This window comes from Elephas maximus, chromosome 6 (assembly GCF_024166365.1).
Source record: "Elephas maximus indicus isolate mEleMax1 chromosome 6, mEleMax1 primary haplotype, whole genome shotgun sequence".
NCBI classification, from domain to species: Eukaryota; Metazoa; Chordata; class Mammalia; order Proboscidea; family Elephantidae; genus Elephas; species Elephas maximus.
In genome coordinates this window covers 86,634,526-86,660,685 of record NC_064824.1, presented here as the reverse complement: position 1 = coordinate 86,660,685, position 26,160 = coordinate 86,634,526, and the positions used below count along the sequence as shown (strand labels likewise).

Genomic DNA, 26,160 nt, shown 5'->3' with positions numbered 1-26,160 from the left:
ATGCCGTGATTTATCTACTGCAAAACCAAATACTTTTTTTGTGATACGCTATAAACAGTGTAATAAGGCTTAAGTAAAAAAAAAAAATTTTTTTTTTTTACTTAGATTATTTAAATTTCTGACACTGTCATTTTTATATTCTACTGTTTGCTCAAGGATGGCTTTTAGCCATAAAAGAATATTTGTATTTAGCACAGTTAACTAAAAATATTCAAGATATGTGCATAAAATTATATAGGACATTTTTATCAAAAAAAGTTGGTAAAAAAGAGAAAATGGCACAATGAGGAAGATTAAATAAATGAAAATGCCAGATACCAAATTATGTGTGCTTGGTGATGCAAACATAATGAAAGTACTTATATGGAAAGGAATTGCTAGTGTTAGATGTTGTAATTATGAGTGATATTAGTGCTATGGCTGCTAACCAAGAGGTTGGCAGTTCGAATCCACCAGGCGCTCCTTGGAAACTGTATGGTGCTGTTCTACTCTGTCCTATAGGGTCGCTATGAGTCGGAATCGACTCGACAGCAGTGGGTTTTTGGTTTTTATTAAAAAACAGTAACTGTGGTTATATTAGGTTGTGAACTTATAACGATTTTCTTTGTGCTGCTACTTTCAAAATTTTGAGTACTTTTTACAGTAAAATTATTTTTTAATTGTTTTTTCTACCTTTATAATTATGAGTTCAAAGTACCCTTTGAATAAGAAAAAAAAAAAAATTGCCATAAAGTCAATTCCAACATCCATAGTGACCCTACAGGATGGAGTAAAACTGCCCCATAGGGTTTCCAAGGAGTGGCTAGTGGATTTGAATTTCTAAACCTTTTGGTTTGCAGCCAAGCACTCAACCACTGCATCATCAGGGCTCCTTGGGTAAGACAACAGTTATCCTCAGATACTCAAGACATATACTAAAATCCTCAGATACTCAAGACATATACTACAGAGAATTAAATTGTCACATTGGAAGAAAACAAAAGAGTCTTCTAAATTTAACCACAATTTTTATCATTTCTATTGTTCTCCCCCCTTTCTGCATATTCAAATTTTCTCTTAGTGTCATTTCCTGAAGAACTTTCTTGTAGTGCAGTTGGAGTCCTGGTGGCACAGTGGTTAAGAGCTCAGCTGCTAACCAAAAGGCCTGCAGTTCAAGCCCACCAGCTATTAGCAATAAATTACTTCAATTTAATTATCTCAAAAAAATGTTTTATTTTGCGTTAAGTTTTGAAAGATGTCTTCAATGGATATACAATTCAGCTATGACATCTTTTTGCTTTAAGCACATTAAAGATGTCATTATATCTATGAGTTCTACTGATATTGATGAAAAGTCAGCTGTTATTCATATTATTTTTTTCTTCTGTATGTAATGTGTCTTGTTTCTCTAGCTGCTTTAAAGATCCATTCTCTAGCTCTCTTTCCTCTTTCTTGCTTTTTCATATTTTCTATTTTTCTGCCAAAATCCTAATGTGTCTTACTTGTTATTACCTTCTTTTTCCTTTAATTTGCTGAATGTGTTTATAATAATGGCATTAAAGGCCTTAGACATTACAGATACACTTGAAGTTTCCTTTAATTATCAACCTTAATCCTGACCCCTCCATCTTCCATGGAGGGAAAAACCATAGTTTGGGTATCATTACAGACACATTTTATGGGCTTTGCATATATTGAGATATATTTTAATATGCATATTTACATATGCTATAAGAGTCGTTATGAGTCGGAATTGACTCAACGGCAACAGGTTTGGTTTTTCATACAGGTATAATCATATCAAAATTTGATTATAAGAGCAATTAGTTAGCCTAAAACTCCTCATTATTTATTCAGTTCAGTTATATTGGTTATATTGCTTTTATCAATAATAATATCATTAAAAATAAACGTTAAATATTATTAATAAGTAATATCAAAATGTGACATATTACATGCCTACTCTATGTAAGAGACTAAAGTATATATTCTCAATTAATTTAACATTGTAAACAATTCTGTGAAATGGATGCTATTCTCAATTTACAGACGAAGAGTCAAAGATTCAGAAACATTAAATAATTTGCCCAAATAAATGCTAAATGACAGAGTAGGAATTTGAGTTTCTAGCTCATTAATGTCAAAGTCCATGTTATTATCTCCATGCTTCATTAGCTCTCCACACAAGAAACACAATGCTCTATTTAGAAAAAAAAAGACAAACGTGTGTGGGTTTTTGTGTGAAGACAAGTTTTCATTTCTGTGGAATAAATAACCAACTGAATCATATGGTGGTTGCATGTTTAGTTTTTTATGTAACTACCAACTTTTGCCCTGAGTGTTTGTACTATCTCACATGAGTGATTCAGTTTCTTTCATCCTCACCAGCATTTGATGTTATCCTTTTTTTTTATTATTATTTAATTTTAGCCATTCTGAGAGTCGTGTAGTGATATTTCATTATGATTTTGTTTGCATTTTCTTAATGGCTACTTATGTTGAACATCTGTTCATGGGCTATTTGCCATCTGTATTTCCTCTTCAGAGAAATCCTACTTCATGTCTTTGGGTCATTTTCCAATATGACAGTTTGTATTTGTTTGTTTTACTATTGAGTTTTGAGACTCTTATATTTTGAAGACTCTAGTCTTATATTTTGAAGATGCTGGATACATGGTTTGCAAATACTTTCTCCCAGTCATAGCTAGTCTTTCTTATCACCTTAACCAATCTTTCAGCGAGCAAAAACTTTATTTTTGAAGTTCAATCTATCACTTTTCCATTTATGGATCCTGCTTCAGGTGTCAAGTCTAGGGATTCTTTGCCTAGCCCCAGATTCTGAAGATTTTCCCTGTATTTTTCCAAACAAGTTTTATAGTTATATACTTTTACATTTCAGCCTGTGATGCATTTTGAACTAATTTTTTTCTAAGGTATGAGCTTTCAGTCAAGGTGTATTACATACGCCTATGGAGGCTCAACTGCACCAGCAAAATTTGTTGAAAGGCTCTTTTCTCTATTGCGTTGCTTTTTCACCCTTGTCAAAATCATCAAAACCATGAGTAAATGCCTTACTCAGAGGGGTTGCGCAATCACCCCACACAAGGTACAGAGCTCTTCACACCCTGAAATTTTGGGTCGTGTTTGGAACTCAGATTCCCACATCAGTAAAGGAAGCCCAGCATCTGGTAGGAATGTTTGGATTCTGGTACCAACACATTCACCACCTCCGTTACTTGCTGTCCCCTATTTGTTGACTCACCTGTAAATCCTTCACTTTTCAGTGGGGACCTAAACAATAATAAACACCAGGCAGGTTAAGGAGTTCTGGTGATGCAGTGGTTAAGAGCTATGGTGAGCTACGGCTGCTAAGATTGAAAGAGACAATGGCAGTGAGTCTCCCATTAGTGCCTGGAGGATAAGATTTATAACTGTAAGTTTCAGCCACCCCTAAATTTGCCTCTGAATAGAATAGGTAGGCAAATGCCTGCCTATGGGCTAAAGGTGCAATGTTTACAGATCCAGCCTAAAGATTTTTTGCCTCTGGAGAGGCAACTCCTGGAGGCATACTGGTCACTTATTGAAACCAAAGCCCTTACCGGAAGAGTCAATTACCCTCTGAACCAAGATTCCAATCATGCCTTGGGTAATGGAAAAAGACCTCTTTAAATCAGGAAAGCAAGAGAAGTCCCCTTAATAAAATGGAAATTGTATTTGCAGAACTGAGCTAAACATAACCCAACCAAAGTATCAAAACTCCATGAGGAATTAACCACATACCCTGCTGCTGAATTTAACTCACCAAACTCACCCAAAAATCTCCCACCCCTTGCACACTGGGGGCTGGAAGAAGGCTGGTCAGCACTTTCAAAACAGGAAGAACGATGGTCTTTATTGATGGGAAAAGCACAGAAAATAAGGGAGCCAGACAATGGAAAGCCCTATTCAAATACTCCAGTGTTCATACAGCATAGACCAAAGTGCTCAGTGCACTGAATTACATGCAAGTCCTAATAACAGAGTATGTCCTTGAAAAATATTTTCCTATTTTTACCAACTCTTGGTCAGTGGCTAAATGGTTAGCTACTTGGTCAGAACTTTGGCAAAGCCAAGGCTGGAAAATACATGGCTAGAACATTTGGAGCGAAGAGATGTGGGAAAAAGTTGCTGAACTGGCCCCACTCACCTCCTCCTGGTACACCACACCTTGGCATACACTATACAAGACACAGAGGAGGTGTAATACAATACCAAAGCCCATGAACTAACCAAACCACTAAAATCTCCTGCAAGAGGGGATGTCCCTAGAGCTATGAAATGAACTACCCTACCTCTTCACAGACGGAAAGGGCCACACAAAAATTGTCAAATAGGCCTCACTGGGCCTCTTTTTGCAGTGGCAGGAGCCACTAAAAATGCCTGAACAATGTAGTAGCTATACTGGCCTCTTCCGGGCCTACCCGTGCAAGGCAACAACCTCCACGAGGATATAGAAAGCTTAACTAAACATCTCTTATAGTCCTTGGGGGGTTCCACAAATTATACAATTAGGTCAGGGTTCTCACTTCACCACAAAACAGACATAGCAATGAGCATTATGATATAATATTGCCTGGGTATTTCACCTACCCTTATTGCCCTGGTGGTGCAGTGGTTAAATGCTCAGCTACTAACCAAAAGGTTGGCAGTTCAAACCCACCAGCTGCTCTATGAGAGAAAGATGTGGCAGTCTCCTTCTGTAAAGATTATAGCCTTGGAAACTCTGTGGGGCAGTTCTACCCTGTCGCTATGAGTCGGAATTGACTCAACAGCAATGGGTTTATCTCCCTACAACAGCCAGTATCAGAGAACTCCATTGTGGAATTTTAAAACAGGGACTAAGGGAACTTGGAAAGCAATGTCTCCCAAATGGACAAAAGCACTCCCAATAGTCCTCCTAATCACTCTAAACTCACTTCAGTATGGCATAACCACACCAGATTTAAATGTGTTACAAAATAGGAGGCCACTAACAGAACTCTTTGAATGCTGTGGGTGCATACCCCAATGCCCAACGTAACACAATTACTTGTTTTTATGGATATGGGAACCCTAGCACTGCCTCCCATAGCAAAGGAAGACTCGCCTAGTACTTTCACCTTTCCTTTCTCCTTACAGAAAATTCAGAGCCTAACCATTTTCCTTTTGATGCCAATGAGGACCTCTTGTAGACTGTTGATTCTGGGACCAACCTCATTCTATGTCATTTATCATTGAGTACAAGCCAGGCAAATGACCCACTACCATCTGGAGACAAAGGCTCCTTCAAAGGTGTTGTGAGACAAACCAGGACCCATTCCTGACATCAAAGAGATGGAGTTGATCATTCTTGGACTAGGAAACACCATTTGGGTAATACACAGGGAATAGTCAGATCCCCTCTGCTGGCCCCTGATGACCTCTGACTTTTATTGGCAGTCCCTGAGTCACACGAACAGTTACGCACTCAATTACTAACCAGAACGTTGGCAGTTTGAACCCACCCAGAGGCATCTCAGAAGAAAGACCTGAAGTTCTGCTCCCAAAAGGTCACAGCTATGGAAATCCTATGAAGCACAGTTCTACTCTTCAATACATGGGATCATTGTGAATAATAATTGACTTGATGGTAGTGGTTTTTGTTGTTGTTGTATTTTATTTCAGTGCTTCTGCCACACATATGGAGGCCTTACCCAGGCCACCGTTGACTACATGTACATTGGTGGATTACTCTGGCTCTGGAAATCTAAGCCAAGTTAGTAAATAGATATGTCTAGAAACACAATGCCACATGCCGCTCACAGGGCAACACACCACAAAAGTGAGACTGAGGACCACACTGCTCGTTATTCAGGCTAGTTAACTCTGAATATATCCATCAATGTTAAAATTAGGCTCAGCACTCCTCATCCTTTATGTACCACCACTTCCGGCTAAGCCAGACTCTGTAATACTCCTTGTGACTCATAAGTGCCTTCTAAGCCCTAGGGCCAACTTTTACCTCAAATTAGATGAAACCTACTATTATTAACTAATGCCATAAAACAAAAACCCCAATGGGCTGCTGCTAATTGAGTCTCATTTTAAAAATGCCCCCAAATATTGTGTACCAGTATAATAACGAAGATACGACTGGTACAATCAAATTAAAAATGCTTTAATCCAAAGCCGATACTAACAGAGCTTATATGGTTGTAAGACTAAAATATTGAGCCTTACTAATCCATGGAATACCAGTAAATATAAAGCCTGCCAACAATGTACACCTCTACAACTACTGGCCTCTTTTCCTGTTCATTATAATATTCTCTCTCCTACTCTAACGCAAATCCTAATTATTGAGGCAGAAAAAAAATGCATTAACAAAGTGACCAAGGGAATATTACCATGGATCTCTTCCCTGGCTCTAATCAATATAGACATGGAAAGCAATGTATACAACATTATATTACTTAGGCCAAAAAAAAAAAAAAAAAAGAAAAGGCCAAGGCAGGTCTAAAAAGTCAGGGACTAAAACCAGCTTAGGAATTTTCCCAAACCTAACATTTTCACAATAAAAACTGTAGTTTTACATAATACTCAAAGGAAGCAGGCTCTACAACAATTGCAAGGCTGGCTGCCTACAGTAAACAATCATACTCTTTGTGTTAGCAAAGACAATTCTCACAAAAAACATACTCAATACCATGGAGAAATCTAACCACTGTCTGCATAGGAGTTTCTCCACCTAAATTGGTAACTACTTGCTTATATTTATTAAAAAAAATTATGGGCTTACCAAAACCACAATTAATAAGGGTTTGGAAAGTATTTGAGGAAGACTGACCTCCAATAATAATCTTGTGAGGAGTCCTTTGATAAATCCTCAAAAAAAAAAAAAAAAAAAAAAACCCACCCAAACCCATTGCCGTTGAATCGATTCCAACTCATAACAACCTTATAGGATAGAGTAGAATTGCCCCATAGGGTTTCCAAGGAGTGGCTGGTGGATTCAAACTGCCGACGTTTGATTAAGAGCCGAACACTTAACCACTGTGCTGCCAAGGTCCCTCTCAAAAATCTGTTTCATATTATCAGAGATAGAAAAAAAGACAGAGATCCCCAAAGAAAGTTAACCTGAGAAGAAATTAATTGATGTAGTCACACTGCCATCTCCCAAGGGGCCACCTCTGTGAATACTAAAGCAGAGAAATTGCTGCCCGAGAAAAGTTTCTCCTGGAACAGAAATGATGGAGCAGGTGGTACCCAACTGAAACACAGCAACGCTGCCATGAATGAGGAGAAATGGGCCAAATGTCTATTTTTGAAATTACTTGGCCCACCCATGAAAAAAAAAAAAAAAATTGAGGACCCTATAATTCAGGACCTACTTTGGTGCACTGCTAAACTAACAATTTTTATAAAACCACTGAGAAAATCTGAAAAATGTATTCTACACTTAAAGAAACACAGATGCCATTTACTATTGGCCATCAGCAGAGAACTCAATCATGAATGTACACCAATCCAAATGAGAAGGGACACACAACTGACCACCAAACCAAACATGCATATAGCCTTAGCCCCGGGAATATATAAGAGAGCAAATCCAACCTCATGCTGAACTTGCTTCTTCAACCTGATCTTAGTACACATAAGTTAATAACTTGCTATGGATTGAATTGCGTACCCCCAAAAACGTGTGTCAACTTCGTTAGGCCATGATTCCCAGTATTGTGTGGTTGTCCATCATTTTGTGATCTGATGTGATTATCCTATGTGTTATAAATCCTAACCTCTATGATGTTAATGAGGCTGTTGTGTTAATGAGCAGGACTCAATCTACAGGATTAGGTTGTATCTTTAGTCAATCTCTTTTGAGATATAAAAAGAAAGAATTGAGCAGAGAGGAGGGGGACCTCATGCCACCAAGAATGAAGAACCAGAAGGGGAGCACATTCTTTGCATCTGGGGTCCCTGCACTGAGATGCTCTTAGACCAGAGGAAGACTGATGGTAAGGACCTTCCCCCAGAGCCAACAGAGGGAGAAAGCTTTTCCCTAGAGGTGGCACCCTGAATTTGGACTTCTAGCCTCCTAGATTATGAGAGAATAAATCTCTGCTTGCTAAAGCCATCTACTTGTAGTATTTTTGTTATAGCAGCACTAGATAACTAAGATAGTACTTCTCCCCTGGCCAAGCCTCCCCCATAAAACTCACTTATCAAGATGACCTTATTCCATCAGTCATCAGCATCCAACAAAAATATCCAAAAGCTAATCTCACAACTTTGTGGGCAACAGTGGGCTGAGCCCATAAACAATTTAGTTAACGCTGGTGTTGAATGCAAAGTGGATAGCAGGCAAGCTCTTATTTGACTGTAACATCATATACTCCTATTAACACCATCTGGAATTGCATTAAGTCACACAAACTTACCTTCATAGGAGCACAGAGAATACAGGAAATAGAAGGAACTTGGTGGGTCTGCAGGGAAATCAAATGACTTCCCTTACCACAAGCCTTCCTTCGTGTGACCCTGGACAATATTTCTTGCACTTGAGTTGGGTTCAAAATTCCAATAGATTTTTACTCAGCAGCAGAGCCCTCCAAGTAGCTGACGCCACAAACCAGGCTAGCTGCAACTCTCCATTGCCACAAGCTTTCCCCATAGTTTCTCTGGTAGTGATAGCCTTAAGATCACTAATTTTGGTGGCAGTAGGAATAGCCCACGTGTGGTGCAACACAAAATTAAAAGAAATACAGCCATGTCTAAGAAGTTATGCACTCAAATTAAGCAAATGACCCAAGGACTGGAATTCTAGTCTGAAACCTGTCATACTTCAAGAGCCATTGTATTAGATAGCTGCATAGTCCTAGATTACTTATTGGCTGTTGAAGCAGGGGTCTGGGCATTTGTTAACACATTTTGCTGCATGCATGTAGATAACACTCATCAAGTTTTACAGATAGTCAGGGATACGTACTTCTTGTTGTTGTTGTTACTTGTTGTGAAGTTGGCTTCAACTCATGGTGATCTTGAGTATAACAGAACAAAACATTGGCCAGTTCCTGCACCATCCTCACAATCTTTGGTATGTCTGAGACACTGTTGCAGCTATGGTGTTAATCCAACTCATGGAGAGTTTCCCTCTTTTTTTGCTGATCCTCTGCTTTATCAAACATGACGTCCTTTTCTAGTAATTGGTTCTAACTGACGATGTGTTCAAAGTAATCGAGATGAAGTTTCAACATTCTCCCTTCGCAGAAGTATTCCATCTGAACTTCCTCCAAGATTGATTTGCTTGTTCTCTCAGCAGTCCATGGTATATTCAATACTCTTCACTAAAGACACAATTCAAATGTGTTAATTCTCCTTTGGTCTTTCTTTTCATTGTCCAGTTTCCATATGCATAAGAGGTGATTGATAATACCATGGCTTGAGTCAGGGGCATCTTAGTCATCAAAGTGACATCTTTGCTTTTTAAGTTTTTTAAAGATGCCTTTTGCCACAGATTTGCTCAATGCAATACAATGTTTAATTTCTCAAATGCTGCTTTTATGGCATTGATTGTTGATCCAAGTAGAATGAAATTTCTTTACAGCTTATCATGATGATGTTTATTTGCCCAGTTGTAAGAATTTTCATTTTCTTCACTTTCAGGTGTAATCCATACTAAAGGTATTAGTGAATTCATACCTTCAAAAGTAAGTGTTTCAAGTCAAGTTGTGCCACCTGCATATTACAGGTTGTTGATGAGTCTTCCTCTAGTCCTGATGCTGGGTTCTTCTATATATATTCCAGCTTCTCGATTATTTGTTTAGCATACAGATTGAACAAATAAGGTGAAAGGATACAACCCTGCTACGTACCTTTTCCGATCTTAAACTACATAGTATTCGCTTGTTCTGTTCTGACAACTGCCTCTTGAACCATGTACAGGCTCCACATGAGCATAATTAAGTGTTCTGGAATATACCAACCCCCCAAAACAACAACAAAGAAAACCTGTTGCCATCGAGTCATTTCCAACTCATATCGACCTTATAGGACAGAGTAGAACTTTACCATATACTAAAGAAGCCACATTATCAATCTATTTGAAAAACAGGTTGAACAAATCAGCATTTTCTCTTTTTCTGATCTGTGCTTCTGGCTTTCCTCCACTAACTGCACAGACTGGCTATGAACAGGCTTTGAAATCCTAGTTTGAATCCTTATAGGGTTCTTGGTCTTTCAGGTGCATTATTATGTAATGAATTTGGATGGGAGTCAAAGAAAGAAAGACAAAACAAGTGGCACAAATCTATAAGAAAGCTAGTATTAATAATGCACTCTGGTTAAGAACATTTCAAAGAACTCCAAGGAAGTCTATTTCTATGAGTAAGGCAAGAAAGAAGGACAACTGGGTTTGTTGCTTGACACAAGTTTAAAAGGTTATTTTTGAGTCAATTCTGGGGCACAGCAACCCGATAGGACATAGTAGAACTGCCCATAGGGTTTCCAAGAAGCGGCTGGTGGGGTTGAACTGTTGACCTTTTGTTTAGCAGCCGAGCTCTTAACTGCTGTACCACCAGGGCTCCTATTTTATCTTAACCAAAAACTAAGCCCATTGCTGTTGAGTCAATTCCGACTCATAGTGAACCTACAGGACAGAGTAGAACTGCCCCATAGCGTTTCCGAGGAGCAGCTGGTAGATTCAAACTGTTGACCTATTGGTTAGCAGCCATAGCTCTTAAGTACTGTGCCACCAGGGCTCCACATTGAAAATATTCAACAAATAACAATTTTAATCTTTTCAATCAAAGACAGAAGAACATTTTCAAGCAATCATGATTAAGAAGCACCTGAAACATGCAAATATAGTGCATTCGTTCAATAGGATAAATTTCAAAACCAACTTGAGATTCATATAAAATATCTTATTGTGCACAAAATATTGTTTACATATGAGTAAACAAAATTTTCTGATAAGCAGTTTGATAATTGTCATCAATTCTTAGTATTTGACCCCAAGCAGCTTAGCAACTAACACATTAGTTTTCTCTTTGTAGAGCATTACAGTTTGAAAGATGAGATTGGTGGTTCAGTGGTAGAATTCTCACCTTCCAAGTGAGAGACCTGTGTTCAATTCCTAGCCAATGGACCTTATGCACAACTACCACTTGACTGTCAGTGGAGGCTTGTGTGTTGCTACAATGCCAAACGGGTTTCAGGGGAGCTTCCAGAGGAAGATGGAATAGGAAGAAAAGCCTGGTGATCTACATCCAAAATCAACCAATGAAAACATCACAACCTTTCAATCTACAGTTGAACCTGGGGTGATGCAGGACAGGTAGCATTATGTCCCATTATGCATGAAGTTGCCATACATTGAGGATCGACTCGATGGCAGATAACAACAACTACAGCCTAGGGTAAAAGGCAGAGATAATGACTTGCTCTACTTTTCCTTTTTTTGTAAAATTTTCTACATGATTTTTTCCTTAAGGAAAAAATTTATTGAGCATCTATTGTCCACCCAATATAGGACTTAAATAAAATAAAAAAAAAAGGCAAATGAAAATGTCCTTGTCCTCCAGGAGCTCACATACTTTTATATCTGGGAAAAAAATGAAATATTGTTGTTGTCAGTTGTTGTTGTGTCAGTTCTGACTCATGGAGACCCCATATGTGCAGAGTAGAACTACTCCACAGGGTTTTCAAGGCTATGATCTTTTGGGAGCAGATTACTTGGCCTGTCATCCAAGGCACCTGTGAGTGGGTTCAAACAACCAACCTTTCTGTTAGTAGTTGAGGGCTTAAACATGTGTGACACCCAGGATAGTATAATAATATTAGTCCTTTGCTATTTTTGACAGTTAAAAAAAAAAAAGGCAAATAAATGAATTAAGTTCTATTTCTAGTCCGAGCCAATAATGTTGCTGAAATTGATGTTTTTCCTTCATTGAAGCCACCAATGGCCATAATGTGTGTTTGGAATTCACATCTTAAGTTTTATAACAGGAACTCAGACTAGATCACTAGTAGCATTGCTTACACTTGTAATCAAGACACAGCATTTTCCTTAAAATTCTAGATGATTAAAGAACTGTGGGAGAACTTAGGAATCTCCTAATTCTTACTTGCTAAGAATATTTTTTTTTTTTTTAGATTACATTCAGAAGCAAACACAAACACACAATTTTATTACCTTCCATTATATTAAATTTTCTACATAATGAAAATCAAGAACCAAACTTTCAAAGTGTTGGAGATATTTTTTAAAGTGCCCTATAGATTTTATTTTGTGGGGCGTAGAATATTTGCATCAAATCCATCACATTCCGAAAATAAAGAACAACAACAACAAACTTTTGTTCACCACTGATCCTTGCATTATGTGTATATTAATAAATCATCTCTGAGATTAAAGTATAAATAAATGATCATTAGAGGAATAATTATGTAACATAAGCCAGCATGACATTCTAAGGAAAGAAATTTGCATGCAAGCTTATACCCATGAACATGAGAATTTAGTTAAAGATGAAATGCTGAAGCATATTCTCATGACAGGATGAGTCTATTAGTAAAGTACTTGCAGACCTTATTCATTTCCAAATACTTTTCCTAATGCCGGAAACAAGGCAATTCCTGGCTTGTAAAACAGGACAAACTACCCTAAAACATCTGGCATACTTACACACTTTTCGCTGTCAAATACATAGCACAAATGTTTATTTGACTCAGAATCTTTGCATATGAAAGTGAATATCCTCTTGTCAGTTTTATCATCTGCACAAAATGATATTCTGTGAAGCTGACAGTTGTGCTGGACTTCCTGTGAACACACATGGAAATAAAGATAGTTGAGGAGAATTTTTTTTTTTTTTCATTCTCTAACACATCAGCTTGTGTTAATAACATATGACTTATGGCTTTATAAATGGAACCATCATCTGTTATACTTTAGTTCCATGATTATGTACACCCTAAACTTAACAAATATATAATGGAGATGAACCTCCTGACTCAGGATTAAAGTGAGGTGTTCATTTCAATAGCACTTAGAAAATCACAAGTACAATTTAAGAGACTCAGACATTCATGGACTTTCAGAGCTGCAAAGAATCTTAAGAGACCATCACTCTAAACCCTTCAATCTTGCCTAAGAGAATATCGAGACCCAAATAGATTATGATACTTCCACAAGGTTATATAATTAGCAGAACAGAGATTCAAACTCTTCAACCAAAACACTTTTTATCTCACTGCATTACAGTTACAGCCCCATCTGCACATAACTTCCTGTTCTCAGTTTTCTTATTAATCTCTACATGTCTTTATCCAACCTTCAAAACACTGAAACAAGCCTGCTAATTAATAGAAAGATAAATAGTGCAAAGAGATTAAGCACACGTGCACACACACACACACATTCATGTAATTTGAAAAAACATGTATCTGTTGCCATTGAGTAGATTCTGACTCATAGTGACCCTATAGGACAGAGTAGAACTGCCCCGTATTGTTTCCAAGGCTGTACTCTTTATGAAGGCAGATGGTCACATCTTTCTCCTGTGGGGCTGCTGGTCAGTTTCAACTGCCAACTTTTTGGTTAGTAGCCAAGTGCTTAAACACTGTGCCACCAGGGCTCTCTCTCTATATATATACATATAAAATTATTTAGTCAAAAGGTTGAGCATTCGACAATCATATGTATATTATTCATCCATCCTCCACAATTTTCTGAAATATGTTGGAAATGGAAATGAATCTTTTCATTTAATCATTTATGACTGATGTAAACTAGTAGTAAAAGAAACCATATCTTTTTCTATTATAATTATGAGTATATCCTTTTCTAAGATTTATTATAATACTGGGACTATCAATCAGAAACTCAAGTCACCAAGTTCCATTACTTAGTGGGAGTTGTAGAAGACTGGCTGACTGTCTCTCCAGAAACTCTTGTTTTAGGTCATATCATAAAGAAAACAAAATTTAAAAATATCCTTTTGGTAAATGCCCAGATAAAGTTAGATTCTTTTCATTTTAATTTTTTAACTTGCATTGTACTAGGAAGATAAAATATTAATAATAATGTCATCCAATATCACTCAATCTGTCTAAAACTAGAGGAAATGTAAAAAAGGCAAAAAACTAGACACAAATAAACAACAAAAATTAAAAAGCAATACAATAATATCCCATGCTTCCATCAATTCCCCACATTTTTAGTTCAAATGTTTTTTTGTAAGGTTTAGGCTCAAGGACAAAAGAAATTAAACATGCTTCCCTTTGTACTTTACTAAAATGAGGGTACTGATTACATGTGTAAATAGGCAAAGTCTCCATAGCACTGTTTCTTAGATGAGCTTAAAAAGGTAAGAGTAAAGTCTTTAGAAAGGAGCCCGTGTGGCACAATGGTTAAGGGTTCAGCTGTTGACTAAAAAGTCTTTACGGCTCCAACTCATCCAGAGCATCTGTGGGAGAAAAGACCTGGCAATCTTCTCCCATAAAGATTGTTGTGTTGCTTGGTGCCATCAACTCAATTCTGCCTCAAAGTGACCCCATGTGACAGAGTAGAATTACCCCACAGAGTTTTCTAGGCTGTAATCTTTATGGTAGCAGATGGCCAAGTGTTGCTTTGTTGGAGCCACTGGTGGGTTCAAACCACCAATCTTTCAGGTAGCGGCTGTGCGCTTAACCATTGTATAACCAGGGATCCTCCCATAAAGCTTACAGCCGAAGAAACCCTATGGGGCAGTTCTACTATGTCATATAGGGTTGCTACGAGTAGGAATCAACTCTATGGCACATAAGAACAAAGTATTTAGAGACTTTAAGGAGTAAGTATCAAAAACCACACGAGGTTTATCATAGGCATTTATTTTATTGGATTTGAATTCATCTGTGGCATGTCTGTATAGAAGGCAAGATTCTATACCTAAATCAGATACCTATATATAAGCTTAAAGAATATTAAGTTTAGCTTCTTATAGCAAACTACAACATAGTAGGAATTTTTATAAAGTGTTTTACTTTCAAGCAACAGAATAGTGGTACATCTTAAAGCAATATCATGTTATGATTATACACAAATAATATCAATTCATGGCAAATATAATACTAGAAAACCCTAAGAAGGGTTAAAATTGACTTAAGGGCAATGGACAATAACAACAATAGTATCAGATCAATTGTAAAATGTAACAATCATACACAAAATATAAGATCCAAAAGAGTGATCTTATCACCAATTATATTGTAAAGATAAAAAGTACAAATCATGTGTTTTATAAAGTTTAAAGTTTTTGCACGGGCTGGTAAGGATACTGATGAATGAATCAGGCATGCTAAAATGTGTAACACCTCCACTTCTACCGAAACTCATTAAGAACCATGTTATGTAAAATCTATTTCTCACAAAATGCCAATGCTCAAAAGCATGAATTATTATTGGGACTGAATTTTCATTAAAAAAATTAAGCACAGTACTAACTTTGCTAACTTTGCTTTGCAAACTTTAAAAATGCCCTAATTTCAATACCAAACCAAAAAAAACCAAACCCAGTGCCGTCGAGTCGATTCCAACTCATAGCGACCAAAAAAACACACAACAGACTTAGTGGCGATAAAAGCAAATTTCAAATATCTGACATATTAAAAACATGTACCTGCGGAATTAAGACAACCTCTTGGTTAAAAGATAATGATAATAAATGGACTAAAGAGGAGAAAAGGCAAACCAATAAGATAACCTAACGAGGTAATGACAAACTTTAAAAAAGCTTTTCCCATATCCTTGTCGGAGAAAAGAGTCTCACTTAAAAGACTTGATGGAATCATGCAAGGAACAATCAATCAGGTTAAAGAAAAAGTTGCAGTGAATACCCATATATTCTCATCTAACAATTTGTAAACTGGTTAACACTGTACCAAATCTGGAGCCCTGGTGGTGCAGTGGTTAAGAGCTTGGCTACTAAAAAAAATGTTGGCAGTTCGAATCCACCAGGCACTCCTTGGAAACCCTATGGGGCAGTTCCACTCTGTTCTATAGGGTTGCTGGGAGTCAGAATCAACTCTACAGCAACTGGCTTGGTTTGGTTGGTTTTGTGCCACATTTGCATTTGTATGATCTGTCTTTCTTCATACACACACACACACCACAGAAAGTTACCAAATCGATATGGTTCTGAAGAAAATTTTCAATAAACATGGCTTACAAACTACCTGTTCTGGCTAGACATTTGCCAATATGTATGTATCCGTTTTTTAGAAAAGGCAATGCGGGACTAGAATTCTTTTCCTCTGAGATTGTATACGCTTAGACTACACATTGATTGCTTTCTAATTTACTGTCACTTTGTAATTTATTGCTTCCCCAGTCTATTATTCTTTTGTAGCTAACATTTGCTTAATAAATTCATGTGAGCCAACCAACCTGTTCAGTATAATGCCTCACTTTGAACTGCCTTGTTACCCAGCAAATTACATGTATCCTATTATATGCCTGAATCACCTTTCATTATTTCCTTTGTCTGTTTTCAGCTACTTCAGCAGTAGTTGTTGTTGGATAGCCAAATCCAAAGTCTCCACTTTTTTTGTTGTTTAATACTGAGGGTGGAGAATAGGAGGAAATTAGACAGGGTTGTTGTGGGAGGCCTTAAATTCACGGCTTGAGAATTGTGAAAGAATGCCACTGCTTTTTAATTTGGGAATTGAACAATAACTATGAGTGCTTGCACTCCATGTTCCAGTTGTTCTCAAATAGATTAAATATGCAAAAGTTCCACACTCAGAGATTCTGATCATGTTGTCTCAGACGGGGTCTCAGAATTTATTTTACAAACGCCTCAAGTATTTTTTATTGCAAGTGTTTCTTGGACTACAATTTGAAAATGAGGGCCACTACATACACCATTCTTAATGTAACATCAGCTCCCTGGCAGCCAGTGGGTGAGCATCCAAAGCTGGAAGGTTTTCTGACCTCTTTGAGTGTGCTGCTTAAATTCTTTTAATATTAAACCTCCATACGATTAATATTAATCTTTAAATTATATCTCAACAATTTTGTATACAGAAACTTGGACACTGCCACAATGTTGTATCTGGGGATAGGAGTTAATAGGTAATATTTTTCTTAATACTTCTCTGTATATTTTTTAATTTCTCACAAATAGGTAGCATAAAAAAAAGCATAGGCTATATATATAATATATATATGAAATTAGACACATTGTATGTATATAAATATATAATATAGATTTACCTATATAAATACCTATATTTGTATATAGGAACCCTGGTGGCCCAATGGTTAAGTCTGGGCTGCTAACTGAAAGGTCGGCAGCTTGAACCCACCAGCCACTCCATGGGAGAAAAGACTTGGTAATCTGCCACTAGAATGTGTAATACACCAGGAGGCTCAAGCCTCAACGTGTGTATGAATCACAGGGATTGTTTTTCAATTGACAATTCAGATTCAGTAGGTCTAGGATGCGACCTAAATTTTGACATTTTTAACAAGCTCTCAGGTAATGTTGATGCTGCTGGTCAGCGGAGCACACTTTCAATAGCAAGACATTGCTAGTGATTGTTATTCACATAGATGAAGGTATCAATGACTCTTGCTGGATGAATGCAAAGTTGCAGACTTGTGGAAAACACTTTCATAATCTATTTACGGAACATCCAGGGTTTCCCTGGGCTTTTGAAATGCAGTCATTACTAAGCATGCTACAGTACTAGAGGAAAGCACTGACAATATCCATCTGTGAAATATTTGGACCTAAATGCTAACCAGTTTTTCCAAACTATCATGATCTGTATAAAATTACTAAAGAATAATTCTGAGGCATTGTGAACAAAGCACATATGAATAAATTTGAATCCAAAGTAGGTTGTATTTTAAAATATTTTTACTGGATTTTTGGGGGACATACGTTCTTAAATACAAACCTTAGGTTTACACTTGTTATATCTACAGACAATAAGCTGGTTCAGGACATCTGAATAAACGAAATACAGCTTTTGTCTTCTTTGCTACTCAGTGAATCACACTGTATGCATCTCTTGAACATGCGTGAGAAAAAATTCTTAAACACAAATCCACACACTATTGAATACAAAACCAAAAAAACCCAGTGCCGTCAAGTCAATTCCAACTCATAGCGACCCCATAGGACAGAGTAGAACCGACCCAAAGAGTTTCCCAGGAGCACCTGGCAGATTCGAACTGCCGACCCTTTGGTTAGCAGTTGTAGCACTTAAGCACTATGCCACCAGAGTTTCCCACTATTGAATACACTTAATACAAACTATATAACCCAATCACAGGTTGAAAAAAAGACCACACAGAAAACAACCCCCAAAAGTTGTTTTTCCTCCTAAAAATCTTACAGAACTTTAAATTGTCATTAACTGAGAACTAAATAGTTCCAGTTGGTAAAAAATTTTAAATATTCATTAAAATAGAAATATAATTGCAATTAAAGATCAGAGTGCTTCTGACATTCAAAAGTAAGATAAATTAAAAAGTTAAAACTGCCTTACCTTTGTTTTAGGTTCTAGAATTTTTACTCCGTAAATTGATATTTGCAACTCAACTTTAGGAATTTTCTGGCCTTCGGATTTCTTAATATGTCTGGCAAACTGCAAACAAAAAAGGGTTCACAAAGTTATAATTCTGTTTCTGTAATGAACAAAGATATACATTTGAAGTTTGTATTCAGTGTTGGATTTTTTATTATAATAATTATTACTCATTGTAAAGTATTTTAAGCCCTGGTGGCACAGTGGTTAAAACCTTGGCTGCTAACCAAAAGGTCCACAGTTCTACTCACCAGCTACTCAGCAGGAGAGAGATGTGGTGGTCTGCTTCCAGAAAGATCACAGCCTTGGAAACCCTATGGGGAAGTTCTACTCTGTCCCAAAGGGTCGCTGTGAGTCAGAACGGACTGGATGGCAGTCGTTTTGGTTTTGGTTTGGTATAAACTGTAGCCTCAAATATTTAGAAGTCATAGTAATCTACAACCATAATTTAGAATGATTTTCAATAAGTTTTTAAAAACATGATTTTTAATGCACTATTTTTATGATACTCAAAAAAAAATCGTATTCATACATGCAGTTGAGAAAATTGAAAACTCTTTGTGGGAAGATCAGGAAGAATTAATTTATTTTTATGTGAATCTTTTACTTTTAATTCCCTTAGAGAACCAGCTGCTGGATAAGCCACCTTTGCCACTTCGAGATATTTACCCAGGATGGGACACTCTGCTACCCTGCTACCCAACCAAATCAATGGATGGAGAAAGACAACTTGCCATATTCAAGTTAAGGTTAAGAGTTGAAGTAATTATTTCAGCTAGAAGTCTCAGGCATAAATCTAGGCTCAGTCTAGAATTGTAAACATCATAAGTATCTGGAAAACAAGCATTTTTCAAAGCTTTCATGGTAGTATTTATTATACTGTCTTAATAAATGAGCAAGTGTATGTAAATGTTTGTTAGATTCCATTATAAAACCAAAAAGAAAATCAGAATACTCAGGCATTTAGTAGACAGAATTTCTTCCTCTCTTTTAGCATTGCCAGATTTTGGGGGAGGGGGGATTACAAGAGCCCAGATAAATCTGAATATTAAACAACAAATACTTTAAATAAGATATACATATATATATATATAAAACTAAACCCACTGCTGTCGAGTCGATTCCGACTCATAACAACCCTACAGGACAGAGTAGAACTGCCCCATAGAGTTTCCAAGGAGCGCCTGGCGATTCAAACTGCTGACCTTTTGGTTAGCAGCCGTAGCACTTAACCACTACGCCACCAGGGTTTCCTTAACATACGTGTGTGTTATATATAAACTTAGCATGTCTCATGCAATATTTGGGATATAATTGTTTTAATTATGCTAAAAAATAAATTCATCATTGATCTGAAATTCAGAGTTAATTTGTTGTCCTGATTTTATCTTATCTGGCAACCATACTCTCCCTACTTTCCTTCTCTCCCCGTCCCCTACCTTCTCTCTTCCCTAATCTATCTTTCTTTATAAAAAATGTAAAGAAAACTGTTGAAAAAACACCCCACAAGTTTTCTCATCCCTCTTCTAGGGCTTCAAAAGTTATTTCCTAGTATAATATTTTTCAGGGTATAGATTATCCTAACTTGGCTGGAAGCTGATTGCATGTCAGGCCGGGTGGGATTTCAGCCCTCTTTTGTGTGTCCTATTTATTTGCGTTGCACATTTCACTCTAATGCAGGGCAGATGCGAACACACATGGCATAGCTCAGTCCTGTTGCAGAGAGGAGTTAAAAGCTTGTTTCTGTTCTCATGGTTTTGCACTATCATGGAGGCTAATATAACCAATGTATATGTGAATGCCTTGAAATACCTGCCTTGATTTCCTGGGGGGTACCATTTGATTTATTTCATTTTGAGTGGTATAATTTTTCAACTCGATGTCTGTGCTGTTCTACGAATGTAGGCAGCTATTCTTTTTCTTTTTTTGTTACCACTAGTCTTATATTCGGCACATAAATTTGGCCAACTTGTGCCAGAGAATTTTCTTTTTTATCTTTAAGAAACTTGTTTGGCTTCAAAGCAGGTCTTTAAAAATTATCTCAGCTCTTTTCCAAAGAATGTGGATTAATTGTGTTTTTTTCCCCCTTCATAAGCTCCTTCTGTATTGCATAATTAAAACAATTTGGTTTTTTTTCATAAGAAGGCTTATAAAATAAATCAGCTGCTCTCCATCTATGTGAAAGCATCTGAAGAAACCACCCCCCTCTTTGACCATAGAAGCATTCTATGCCTGCTTCCTAGATCTGCTGTTTCCCAGAGCAGACAGTGAGCAATGGCTCTTGAGGCCTCTTCTACATCTGGACACACAGCCATGCCTGAAACCTCTGACAAGAATTGTGCAACCTTCAGCTTCCGAAAACTCTAACCCCAAACAGCCACTAATGTTAAGCTTATTTGCTCAGCTGTTTCCTTTCTGTCAGGAAAAGGAAAGGAAGAAAGAAAAAGAAGGGAGGGAAAGAGAAGGAGAGGAGGGAGAGGTGGAGGGAGACAGGGAGACAGGGAGACAGGGAAGGAAAAGAAGAGAGGAAAAGAAGGAAGGAAAAAGGAAATGAAGCAGAGAGGAAGGAAATGATGGACACAGGAAGAGTGGAGAAGGCAGAGAGAAAAGAAAGTAAGAACTAGGAGAAATAGAAAAAAAAACATAATCTAGGGGTTTCTGAAACCTTTCTCTTTGCTTCATATCAAGACAAAGGAATTGTGTTCAAAGAAGCTTCAGAGATCATCCAATTCAACAGTCCAATTTCAAAGATGAGAAAAATAAGTGCCAGAGAAGTTAATTAGTCACCTCAACTACAAAAAGAGTTTGTAAGCCTTTAGGCTTAGAAACTAGCTTTGCTGGTACCCATTAGATAACATTTTTTCTATTGCACAACACATTTTCTTCATTAAAAAAAAATAAAATTTGAAGTTTTATATTCATGGATATCAAGTTTTACACGGGTCATTGGCCTTCATTTTTGCACATACACTGCAAAATTCTTAAGTCTGAGGCTTTATTTGTTCAATCTATATCTTCAAGAGTTTAATATTCTCCTTCTTGCCTCTCTAATTTTTTGTAAAATCAAGCTTATTGAATTTTATAGTTTGCATGCTGCCTCCAGCTTTCAGTTCCTTTCACTAATTGTAGAACTCTTACTTGCATTCCCAAATATTTCTAAAGTACATTTTGAAAAAATGCTGATCATTCTTTCTTATATTACGTTCTTTTCTCTCCCTACCTACCACCTGAATGTCAAATGTTTAAGAGTTTTTTGACAAATTTCTTTCAGTTTTTGCTTCAGTCAGTTCATTTCTTTGTCATCTACGTAGAGTGAGCTACCATTAAAACTTGAATATAATAATCCACCAAAATCTATTCAAAAACCATAAAGATTCTGGAGGATGCATGGATATAATAAACATATAAACAAAAAACAAGGCTTTATTGCCAGAAAATGATGGGGAAGGATAAAGTATTACTTGAAATATAGAAAGAACTTAGTTAAATATATGTCACTGGTAAGTAGAACTGCTAAAGAAAATTTAGAAGGAGCACTATCGAGTTTCAGTGTTATGCTATCGCTAATCAATTTCTATCCATTTCTTAGAAGACTTAAAAAAAAATGAAATCCAACTATGTTACCAATGGAATACACATTATTAGGCAAGGAGACTAATTAATTTACTACCTTGGGTCAATTAGTCTAAGATAACTTTAGAAAGAGGGTAATTAATAATTTCTTAAGTAGCTTTTGCCCTTTGTGGTTCTTTGTGGTTCTTTGGACTTAAATAGTTAAAGTATTTTTAATAATTGTATGAGGACATCAGCTATGTATATATGTATATTATATGTATATATATATTTTTTACGTATGTATATAATTACAATGAGTGCTGAATATTTTATTAATTAAATGACTGGTTTTGAAGACAAAAGAAAGTGTTGTCCCACTTGGAAAGAAGGACAGAATGGACAAAGTGCTGGGGGGATGTTCAACAGGACCGGACGGTAATTAGGGGCCCTGGTGGCACAGTAGTTAGGCATTTGGCTGTTAACCAAAAGGTTGGCAACTCAAATCCACCAGTCGCTCCCTTGGAAACACTACAAGGCAGTTCTACTCTGTCCTACAGGATCACTATGAGTCAGAATAGACTTGAATTGGCAGCCACGTGTTTGGTGGATGGTAATTAAGGAGTCCCGGTGGCAAAGAGAAGCCCTGATGGTGCAGTGGTTAAGAGCTCAGCTGCTAACCAAAAAGGCTGGCAGTTTGAATCTACCAGCTGCTCCCTGAAAACCTTATGGGGGAGTTCTACTCTGTCCTATAGGGTCACTATCAGCTCAATGCCAGTGGGATATTTTTGGGTTTTGGATGGTAATTCCCAAGGTTATGTTTCCATGAAATAACCTCATGTAATTTTCCTTTAGGAGCCCTGGTGGCACAATGGTTAAGTGCTCAGCTGCAACTGAAAGGTCCTCAGTTCAAACCCATCAGCTGCTCTGCGGGAGAAAAGGCCTGGCAATCTGCTTCCGTAATGATTACAGCCTAGGAAACCCTATGGGGCAATTCTACTCTGTCATATAAGGTCACTGTGAGTTGGAATGGACTCAACAGTACACAACAACAAATTTTCCTTTAGGAGTCCCTAGGAGGTGCAAACAGTTAAATGTGCTCTGCTGTTAACCTTAAGATTAAAGATTCTAGTCCAGCCAGACATGCCTTGGAAGAAAGGCCTAGAGATCTATTTCTTAAACACCATTAAAATCCCAGTGGAGCAGTACTCTGCTCTGACACACAGGGGGTTGCTGTAAGTTGGAACTGGTTTTAATTTTCCTTTAGCTCCAGTGGAATAAGAATTCTGTCCTCTAAAATGGGTTTTATGTGTGCTTCTCTCTATCTCTGAAACTGGGAAGGTAACTGAGGAGTTTTAAAACTATGTACGAATACTTGTTCACATGTAAACATAATTTTTTAAAAGAAACATATTGAGCTCCTTTCACATGTTAATTAGTTGTATTAATAAAAACAAATAATTCAATATTAAAATTGTATTAATTGCAATAACAACACTGTTAAATACAGAGAAATTGAGAGGGCTTTTAAATGATTACATTTTAGAAAAATTGGTATTTTGTTAAATCTTAAACTAAAACATAATCAGGAAATAGAAAAGTGCATTTGTATTGACAAATCAAGAACCTGAAAGTAAATACTTTAATACTTACAAAATTATTATATTTGAGAAATACATAAACTATAATTTCTTCATAAAATGACAAAAACAGTACATAACAAAATAAATCAGGCTTTTAAAATTTTCTTAAAAACAAACTAGGCATAATTCAGCATAGAAGCATGAAGAAATACAACACTGACAATCCGTTAACTTTTTCTTTCCATGTATTATTCTTAATTTTTGAATTCTCATTTAATATCAGAAGCCAGTACATTAATATTACAAGCTTTGGAAAAAGCTTTGGGTAGATGTGGCTTATAAAAATGAAATGTTACCTGATGTGGCAAATAAAATCAAATACTGAACTACAGTGTGTAAAAAAAAACCATCAGAAAACATACGTTTACAAATAAGCAGAAAATTAAAAAGCGAGACGTGAGAGCAAGTGGAGGTAACCAAGCAAATTTATTTTTTAAGTGGAGCACTACCACCACCTGCTGGCTATTTATGCACTTACAACGAATTAAAGAGGATAGAGGGTCTATGTTTTTAAAACAAATGTAAATTGGTATTCTTTGAGTTGTAGCATCTGGCTCCTGACACAATGAAAAAAACAAAAAGTCATTAAAATAGAAATAGAGAAAATACACTTTTATGCATTTTCATTAATTCATGAATCATTACCCTCAGATAAACTTTCCTCATATACAAAATTTTTGCTATCAGTAAAGTAAAGATTGCTTATTAAGTATATACTCTGGAAGACGCTTTTGGAAGACAAAATAGCTCATACCATCAACTGAGCGTTCACTTTTAAACTATTTTATTGTGTCTAATATCCCTTTGCTAACAGAATACATTTCAATTTGCAAAACATGAAACCACACAGGAACCATATATAAAACCCCACAAAAATATATATAAAACTAAAAAATTACTGAGAAGACATTTGATTTCACATATTTATTTCATTTGATCTAGTCATTATTTAACCTAATCTGTTTCCTTTTGGATTTGCACCCACTGACTAAAGAACTTCCTAGGCATATAAAACCCAAAAAAGAAACACTAATTGTAAATACCATTGTTCGTCTATGAAACATTTTGATTGTAGTGAAGTTGGACTCATGCTGAGTTTGAAACATTTCAAAAAAATTTTTTTAAATTGTGCGTTAGGTGAAACTTTACAAATTAGTTTCTCGTTCAACAATTTATACACAATTTTTTTTGTCACACTGGTTGGAATCCCCATGATGTATCAACACTCTGCCACCTACATCCCAATTACCGGTTTCCATCCATTCATTATTCCTATCCCTTTCTGCCTTCTCATCACTGCTCTTGGGCAGGTGTTGCCCTTTTGTCCTCGTATACATGACTGAACTAAGAAGTATGTTCCTCATGTGTGTTATTATTTTATGGACCAGTCTAATCTTTGGCTGAAGGGTGAACTTCAGGAGTAACTTCAGTTCTGAGTTAAATGGGTCTCCAAGGGCCATAGTCTCACGGGTTCTTCCAGTCTCCGTCAGAACCATAAATCTGGTCTTTCTTTCTGTGAATTTGAATTTTGTTTTACATTTTTCTGCCACTCTGTCTGGGACCCTCTACTGTGATCCCTGTCAGAATGGTTGGTGGTGGTAGCTGGGCACCATCTAGTTCTTCTGGGCTCAGGCTGGTGGAGGTTGTGGTACTCGTGGTCCAGAGTTTGTAACATTTTGAAAATGTTTAAATTGAGTTCTATTCTAAATGTAATTTAGAAAGTTAAGACTCTTTTAATCCTCTATTTGTGTTTAAAAATACTGACCAAACAAAGGCAAGTCTGAATTTGTACTTAATGAGTAATGGAAAGAAATCGTGGGCCAGTCTACTTTCCCACAAATGTTAGTGAGATCATGCTGGAACTTTTAACATATTTAATTTAAAAGATTAGATAAAATATTTTACCTATTAAGTGGGTAGATAAAAATATTACTTACCTTTATTTTTTCACCCAGAACACCAGCCATCCTACTTGATTTTTAACTCAGTTGAAACAGTAGATTCAACCTGATATGCAATTCTCAGAGCAAATCAATACTTTCTAACGTCCATGACTTTGCCTGGCAAATAACTGTATCAATCAGAGGCCTAACTCTCCTGAGGAGTAACTGGATGATCTCTAAACTACATACAGTTAGAAAAAGGATTGTTCCTTAGAAAATCATGAGAGCAATTATAGAGAAAAAATATTTACTTGTGTAAATAAAAATAATGGTATGTACGTTTTTCTTAAGGTAAAGACTAGTGATAATTTTGTTGAAGGAGGTTTTCAGCGAGGCCTGGTGTCCTTTGAGGTGGGCTGCAAATTGAAAAAACATACTGTGTGTGGCATCTTATGTATGATTTTCTCAGGAAATTTGTCGACGTGAGTGGGTTGGGTTTTTTATTAAATGTCCTTGTCTGTTCTTTG

The 26,160-nt window shown here is 36.7% G+C and overlaps 1 protein-coding gene across 18 annotated transcripts in view; it reads right to left on the bottom strand.

Annotated features, from left to right (window-relative positions):
* GULP1 (GULP PTB domain containing engulfment adaptor 1) overlaps positions 1-26,160 on the bottom strand; it is a 319,288-nt gene that overhangs the window by 38,386 nt on the left and 254,742 nt on the right. For all 18 annotated transcript variants that reach the window (XM_049887639.1, XM_049887638.1, XM_049887637.1 and 15 more), the window contains 2 exons: positions 18,517-18,615; positions 12,662-12,799 (listed from right to left, as the gene is read on the bottom strand). In XM_049887639.1, the coding sequence (XP_049743596.1) occupies positions 12,662-12,799; positions 18,517-18,615 (237 nt within the window). The remainder of the gene's footprint in view (positions 1-12,661; positions 12,800-18,516; positions 18,616-26,160) is intronic.